General features: G+C 43.7%; 1 protein-coding gene across 1 annotated transcript; it reads left to right on the plus strand.

Annotated features, from left to right (window-relative positions):
• The first annotated feature begins 2,351 nt into the window (after positions 1–2,351).
• LOC137099407 (NLR family CARD domain-containing protein 3-like) lies at positions 2,352–8,332 on the plus strand. The gene is made up of 6 exons (XM_067476220.1): positions 2,352–2,610; positions 2,856–4,653; positions 4,755–4,928; positions 5,605–5,778; positions 5,920–5,966; positions 6,995–8,332. Exons 1-6 carry the CDS (start codon positions 2,367–2,369, stop codon positions 7,525–7,527), a joined length of 2,970 nt encoding a protein of 989 aa, XP_067332321.1. The 5' UTR covers positions 2,352–2,366; the 3' UTR covers positions 7,528–8,332.
• The last annotated feature ends 414 nt before the right edge of the window (positions 8,333–8,746 follow it).

The following is an 8,746-nucleotide window of genomic DNA, read 5'->3' on the forward strand; positions in this document are numbered from 1 at the left end:
CTGAGGATGTTACTGTCCTGGAGTTTCTCTGGTCAGTCAGCACCATCTAGTGGACAGGTAGTAGAACTCCATCATCTGACACTGGGTTTCTGAAACAGGTTCCACTGGTTTTGACATCACCCGGATGTTTTTTAGACTTGGAATCTGAAGTTATGAGGATGTGACGGCGTCCTCAGAACAAATGCTCACAGACACCAGGACTGAGGAGGGACAATGAGCAGCTTCTTCTCTACACATGAAGGTGGAAAGTGTCTGGAAGTGGACCTGAAGTGAGTTCAGCAGGTGAGAATCCTACCAGAGAAATGTGTAAATGTGTGATGAACAGGATCACTGGGATCACATTGTGTTGTATCACTGTTTGACTGGACAGTAGAAATGTTTCTGGATGATGATGCTCTGTTTCCTAAGATCTGTTGAATCCTTCACATTTTGATTCTTCAGAGTTTCTCTCTGAGTTAAAGGAGAGTGGATTGAGAAGGATTTGCAGGTTTTACTGTCAGTGGTTCTCAGGTAGAACCAACAGCAGTTTGATTGTAATCTGAGATCAGAGTGTCAGAACTGGTCGGACAGCTTGGATCAAACTGGCTGAGCTGCATTTTATCCAAAACACAACCATCTTCCAACACTGAGACAGACTAAGTTTGACTGAAAGCTCTTTAGCACAGTCCATGTGTGGACTGTCCCAGAGGCTGCAAAGTCTTTAGATGGACCTGCTCAGTGGGTGTGATGGAAAGAGCAGCTGCTTCAGTGTTTTCTACTGTATCTGTGACATGTTAGACTGAGGAAAGACAACTAATGTGTCCTGTCATGAGACCTTGTTGTAAAGACTGAGCTCAGCTCTCCCAGCAGGTGTGGACTCTGCTATGAATCAGTGTGAGGACAGAGAGGAGGGAGTCCCTCCCTCTAAAACCACTCTGTGTGGGGGACATGAGAGCCAGACCAAAGACCAGAGGTGAGATGAGGATCTCTAACTGTCCATGACTCTTGTCCATGTCAAATCAGTCCACCATCATTATTCCCACTCACTGTCACATCTGCCACTCAGCTCCTCAGTAACAGCTTAGAAGAACTAATCATCAACTACTAACTGTCTTAGTTAACAAAGAGCCAACCACTGATTAGTCAACTAAGCAACTAAGATGAGACAGCGTCTTTCATCAGATTCCATGTTGATGAACAGGAGAACGTTCCTCATCCACTGTCTTCTTACTGACTTTCTATCTGCTTCTAACATTTCAGCTGCTGACAGTCTGCTCACAATTCATCTGCTTTCAGCTTCCAACTACTTTTCATTTGTCTCTTGTTTGTTTGGATCAGGATGAAGAAGCAGAGACCAGACTCTGCTGAACCCAGCTGGGTCTCTATGAAGAGTGACTGGTCTATGGGTCAAATTATTGACTTTAAAGATGCACAAGCTCCTGGTCAAAGGTAAGAAATAAAAACTGAGCTTTATTTTCTAATTTGTCTGATAAGAGGAACCATTTCTTATTCCAGAGCTTCAGACAATGTACATGTTTGCTTCAGTGAACTGAATACTTACACTTTATCCAGTGCCTTGTTTGTGTCACATAACATCTTCTTCTTTTCCTTTCTGCTGTTCCCTTTCAGGAGTCGCCAAACCACCTCAATCTGGCCTCTCTGACTTTATCTCCAACACATCTAACATGATCTGTCCCTCTGATGTCCTCATTCCTGATCCTGTCCTCCCTCGTCACTCCCAAAGAGAACCTCAACATCTTAAGCTCTGCTACCTCCAGCTCTGCCTCCTGTCTTTTCTTTAGTGCCACTGTCTCTAAGCCGAACAACATCTCTGGTCTCACCACCGTCTTGAACACCTTTACTTTGATTCTCACTGATACTCTTTTATCACACAACACACCTGACACTTTTCACTCGCCTCTTCACCTGTTTCCACACTCTCTGTTGCTCTGAACCGTTGACCCTAAGTACTTAAAGTCCTGCACCTTCTTCACCTTCCACATTCAGCCACTGTACTGCAACTTTTACTCAATGTTTCCCATTTGTCCTGAAGTGAAGGTGTCCACCAGGTGTCCACATGAACACTTACTTTTTACTCACTTTATTTATAAGTCATTACATTTCCTGAAAGTTTCTATTTTCTCCCCAGAGTTGAGCAGCAGAGCTCAGAGGTTCACAGTGATCAGTTTGCCCAGCAGCATCAACCAGACCTGGACTCCATATTTATGGTCTGTACATGTCCAATCACACTTTGACTATGAACTACATAAAACCCAGACTGAATGTTCAACAGCCATTCAGGTCCTAACAGAGTCCATGCTGCTGTGTTCAGACCAGCAGGTCTTCAGACTGACAGATGAATCACATGTTGTCTTCTACCAGTTTCAATGAAATGTTCACTTCTCATTCTGTTCCAGCTGCTGGAGGACAACATTGTCACTTTTGTGAAGAACCAGCTGAAGGAGATCCAGAGGGTCCTGAGACCAGATTACCCAGAGTGCTCAGAGAGTCAGAGGGAGGATGAGGAGGATGAAGAGCAGAGGAGGAGCAGCAGAGAGTCATTTGTGAAGATCACAGTGAACTTCCTGAGGAGAATGAAGCAGGAGGAGCTGGCTGACTGTCTGCAGAGCAGTAAGAGGATTTGAACAGATTTAACATGATGGAAAGAGGAAATGGAAACAGCAGGAGAGAGGTTTCCATTTCCAAACTCTGCTGTAAATATGATGCACACATCTGTATCAGATCAGAGGCTGTTTGTCCTCCACTGATGATAAAACTGATGGAGGAAGAAAAACTCTACAGACACTTAAATGTTTAGATTCTCTGATTTTCTGAAGGATCCACTCACTGATTTATTTTTTTCTTTGTTCATTCAGGAATTGATGCTGCAGTGTGTGGAAGTGAACTCAAGTCTAACCTGAAGAAGAAGTTCCAGTGTGTGTTTGAGGGCATCGCTAAAGCAGGAAACCCAACCCTTCTGAATCAGATCTACACAGAGCTCTACATCACAGAGGGAGGGACTGGAGAGGTCAATGATGAACATGAGGTCAGACAGATTGAAACAGCATCCAGGAAACCAGACAGACCAGAAACAACCATCAGACAAGAAGACATCTTTAAAGCCTCACCTGGAAGAGATGAACCAATCAGAAGAGTGATGACAAAGGGAGTGGCTGGCATTGGGAAAACAGTCTTAACACAGAAGTTCACTCTGGACTGGGCTGAAGACAAAGCCAACCAGGACATACAGTTCACATTTCCATTGACTTTCAGAGAGCTGAATGTGCTGAAAGAGAAAAAGTTCAGCTTGGTGGAACTTGTTCATCACTTCTTTCCTGAAACCAAAGAAGCAGGAATCAGCAGGTTTGAAGAGTTCCAGGTTGTGTTCATCTTTGACGGTCTGGATGAGTGTCGACTTCCTCTGGACTTCCACAACAATGAGATCCTGACTGATGTTACAGAGTCCACCTCAGTGGATGTGCTGCTGACAAACCTCATCAGGGGGAACCTGCTTCCCTCTGCTCGCCTCTGGATAACCACACGACCTGCAGCAGCCAATCAGATCCCTCCTGAGTGTGTTGACATGGTGACAGAGGTCAGAGGGTTCACTGACCCACAGAAGGAGGAGTACTTCAGGAAGAGATTCAGAGATGAGGAGCAGGCCAAGAGAATCATCTCCCACATCAAGACATCACGAAGCCTCCACATCATGTGCCACATCCCAGTCTTCTGCTGGATCACCGCTACAGTTCTGGAGGATGTGTTGGAAACAAGAGAAGGAGAAGAGCTGCCCAAGACCCTGACTGAGATGTACATCCACTTCCTGGTGGTTCAGTCCAAACTGAAGAACATCAAGTATGATGGAGGAGCTGAGACAGATCCACAGTGGAATAGAAAGAGCAGGAAGATGATTGAGTCTCTGGGAAAACTGGCTTTTGAGCAGCTGCAGAAAGGAAACCTGATCTTCTATGAATCAGACCTGACAGAGTGTGGCATCGATATCAGAGCAGCCTCAGTGTACTCAGGAGTGTTCACACAGATCTTTAAAGAGGAGAGAGGACTGTACCAGGACAAGGTGTTCTGCTTCGTCCATCTGACTGTTCAGGAGTTTCTGGCTGCTCTTCATGTCCATCTGACATTCATCAACTCTGGAATCAATCTGCTGTCAGAACAACAATCAACATCTTTGTGGTCTAAACTGTTTAGACCTGATCTAAAATTTCTCTACCAGAGTGCTGTGGACAAGGCCTTACAGAGTCCAAATGGACACCTGGACTTGTTCCTCCGCTTCCTCCTTGGTCATTCACTGCAGACCAATCAGACTCTCCTACGAGGCCTGCTGACCCAGACAGGAAGTGGATCACAGACCAGTCAGGAAACAGTCCAGTACATCAAGAAGAAGATCAGTGAGAATCTGTCTGCAGAGAAAAGCATCAACCTGTTCCACTGTCTGAATGAACTGAATGATGGTTCTCTAGTGGAGGAGATCCAACAGTCCCTGAGATCAGGACGTCTCTCCACAGATAAACTGTCTCCTGCTCAGTGGTCAGCTCTGGTCTTCATCTTACTGTCATCAGAAAAAGATCTGGACGTGTTTGACCTAAAGAAATACTCTGCTTCAGAGGAGGCTCTTCTGAGGCTGCTGCCAGTGGTCAAAGCCTCCAACAAAGCTCTGTATGTGCACATAGACTATTTCAGATTAAGTGGATTGTTGTTGGCATGACAGAAAACTAATGTTTGTAACTGGTTTCTTTGGTTTTACTGGATTATTTTAGACTGAGTGGCTGTAACCTATCAGAGAGAAGCTGTGAAGCTCTGTCCTCAGTTCTCAGCTCCCAGTCCTCTACTCTGAGAGAACTGGACCTGAGTAACAATGACCTGCAGGATTCAGGAGTGAAGCTGCTGTTTGCTGGACTGAAGCAACATCACTGCAGACTGGAAACTATCAGGTCAGGATTCAGATTTTTGTAAACAGTCATTTGATAAGCTATCGTGATGAAGAGGTTTGCTGACTCAGCAGATTGTCAGCTGGGTAATGTTTTTGTTCTACCCACAGAAACTTGACTTGTTTGTAAAGTAAAGTTTCTCAACTATATTCAGCTGGACTCCACGAGTTTGGTCTGAAGAGAATAATCCCCACAACCAATAAAATATCAATAATTGAAGTGGACACAGATGAACTAATGGAGAGCGTTTACTTCGGACTAACTACAAGGCTCCAATGTCATTGTATTATTGTCAGAAATGAAAGGAACAAATGATGGACATTAGTTACTATAACACACATGAGATTCTGCAGATCATAAGCAGGAAAATATGTTTTCACTTGTGTAGCAAACTCCTCTGACCTCTCCAGTATCCTTGCAAAGGCAAAGAGCAGGTCCACAACCTGACTTGGTTCCATGACCCACCTTAATTCTAGTTTCTACAGGTTGCTGTTTAGTTGGTAAAAAAGGTGGAGCATGAATTTGAATGATGACATTTTATAGCCTAGATTTAGTTTATGGTTATGTCTCCAGCAAATGAATAAAGTCTCTGTGTGTGTGTGTGTGTGTGTGTGTGTGTGTGTGTGTGTGTGTGTGTGTGTGTGTGTGTGTGTGTGTGTGTGTGTGTGTGTGTGTGTAGTCTGTCAGGTTGTCTGATCACAGAGGAAGGTTGTGCTTCTCTGGCCTCAGCTCTGAGCTCCAACCCCTCCCATCTGAGAGAGCTGGACCTGAGCTACAATCATCCAGGAGACTCAGGAGTGAAGCTGCTGTCTGCTGGACTGGAGGATCCACACTGGAGACTGGACACTCTCAGGTATGGACAGATGGACAGACAGCATCAGCTCTCACACTGTTTCTCTGTGTCTCTGTCTAACTGAGGAACTCTGGTTCATGTTTAATGGTGGAGATGAGTGAAGGTGGATGAAGCTGATTCTGACTTTGTCTCTTCCTCCAGGGTGGATCATGGTGGACAACAGAGACTGAAACCTGGTCTGAGGAAGTGTGAGTGTGTTTTAAGTTTGATTCCTGAGAACACAGCTGCACATGTTCCACTAGATTTGAAGCTTTTCTTGACTGAAGAACAAAGATGAATTTCTCCAGAGTTTCATTCAGGATTTAGCTTCTGTTTTTTGTCAGTGTGGCTGGAAAGATGTTAGAATTCAATCAATCAATTTCAAATCCACCAACACAACAAAGTGAACACAGTGATCCAACAAAACTAAGAAATACATTTTATTAACAGCCAACAGAAAGTGAAGTTTTGCTTGAGGCTTGGTCCTTTCCAGTTCCAGAAAGCTGGTTTCCAAATCGGGGTCTGGGATTAGGGAAACCTGGTTTCCCCAGGTAGATTTCTGTTAGAGAAAGTGTCTCATAGAGGTCAAGTTGCTTCCCACCACAGATTAGTTTTATTCAGACAGTGAAAGAGAGGGGGCAGGGCTGTCAGAGAGAGGAGGGGGAGTGCAGCTGCTACCAGCTTATTGATACTGGAGAACATGGACACTCACTGGCCACTTTATTAGGTACCTGTACAATCCAACACGGCAGCTCGGCCACAAATTCAAAACATATATACAACATATACCAGTGTGTGGATATTGAAACTTTTTCAAATTCTCAGTATAGACATGTATTGATAAATCAATATTATTGACAACACTAATACAGACACCAGGAAAAAGTTTGCAACAGCTTTAAAACACATTGAAACACCTGTGTTTAAAGATGAAGCTTCACTAAACACCAGGAGGAGAAAAATAGACTTCAAGTGGAAAAAAACACAGGTGTTCCAGAGTTGACCTGTGTCTAATGTGTGTATGATGTGGATTTCATTGATCCATTTCATAAAATGCTCAAGTGGATTTTTGTTCTAACTGGATTGTTGAATTTCACTTGAAATGGAGTCAAACATTCTTCACAGTTGAAGATGAAATGGAAGTTGGAACGATTTACTTTCAGTCATTGTCAGTAAAGTTGCTGATAAATCAACAGATGATAAACTGCAGCTGTTTGTGTCTTGTTCTCTCCATCAGATGCCTGTGAACTGGAACTGGACCCAAACACAGTAAACAGAAACCTACAACTGTCTGACAACAACAGGAAGGTGACACGTGTGTTGGAGGATCAGTCATATCCTGATCATCCAGACAGATTTGAGAACTGGTCTCAGCTGCTGTGTAGAAATGTTCTGACTGGTCGCTGTTACTGGGAGGTCGAGTGGAGAGAAACAGTTGATATATCAGTGAGTTACAGAGGAATCAGAAGGAAAGGAAACAGTGAAGACTGTGTGTTTGGATGGAACAATCAGTCCTGGAGTCTGATCTGCTCTGATCATGGTTTCTCTGTCAGCCACAATAACAAACAAACATCCATCTCCTCGTCCTCTGTCTCTCACAGAGTAGCAGTGTATGTGGACTGTCCTGCTGGCTCTCTGTCCTTCTACAGTGTCTCCTCAGACAAACTGATCCACCTCCACACCTTCAACACCACATTCACTGAACCTCTGTATCCTGGGTTTGGGTTCTGGTTCTGTCCTGGTTCCTCGTTGTCTCTGTGCAGTGTGTAGGTGTGAGAGTGTCTCCTGTGGACAGAAACTCTGCTGACTGAAGATCAGCTGCTGAAATCAAAGTTCCCTCTGTTCACCATCACACACACTCTGCACCATTGATACTTGGACTTAAGAGAAACATTTGGATGGTTCTTTCATTACTGACAATCATTTAGGTTGGTGTCAGGTTTGTGTTGATGATGAAGAAAATGTGTTCACTCTTGCACCAAGTCATCCATACTGTCCACCCTGAGTGTTTGTGTTTTCCTAATTAGAACTTCAGCACTAACAGCAAAGAAAGAGAAAAAGAATGGGCAGGATGCACAGACTGTGATCATGCCTCCGGTAGAAGTAGGAGAATAATGACCACTCTGATGTGGACGCTCGACTTGTGTGGTTAGTGTGGAGCAGAGTTGTGTTGTTGCTCCTAACTCCATGAATATATGATGTGGGACATCACAGCCTTTGACCTGCTTCAAACAGGAAAGAAGCATTTGGTCAGAAAGCAGCTGCCAAGGATTCAAAGATGAAACATGGAGATGAGTTGACTTGAGAGAAAATCTACAACACTGTTTGTCTCATTTTTATAAAAAATAAAAGCAATGAAAAGATGTTTGTGCTGGTTGTGGAGAAACTGAAGCTTTGATACTGACAGTGGTGAAAATGCTTTATTGTTTTGACGCATTCGACACATAAAACAAACTGTGACACCTGCTGATCACATCCTTGGTATCACACATGAATGGGTGAAATACATAATGCTGTTTTCTTGCTGGCAGTATTATTATTGGTATTTTGTTCAATAAAGTCTCTTATGAAATCAGATCACTGTAAAATGGGCTTTTTAACCCTGAATGAACAGAACTAGAAGTATATCTAATATTAAAAAGCAGCACAACACCTCTCTGACATGAGTGTGATGTAATAAAGTTTCATTTGAGGTGGTCACATGATTTTTCTTTGGTTGGTAATGTGAGGTTCTGACAAACTGTCACAATACGTCTGCTTTGAAAGGTTGATGCTGTAAGTTCTGTTGTGGCACTAGACACAGAAACGGAACAGCTGCATCAGACAGTTGGCAGCGACATAAGAAGTAGATTTGCTGCTTCCTCTGATGACAGAGACGTGTGTAGTGTTGGGATGAAGCTGTTTGTCAAACTCTGAAATGTTCTTCCTGATCCTCAGAGTCATCTCACATTTGTTGACTTGTTCATTCTGTGTCACATGTTCAATCCTC

The sequence above is a fragment of the Channa argus genome, chromosome 1, assembly GCF_033026475.1.
Source record: "Channa argus isolate prfri chromosome 1, Channa argus male v1.0, whole genome shotgun sequence".
NCBI lineage: Eukaryota > Metazoa > Chordata > Actinopteri > Anabantiformes > Channidae > Channa > Channa argus.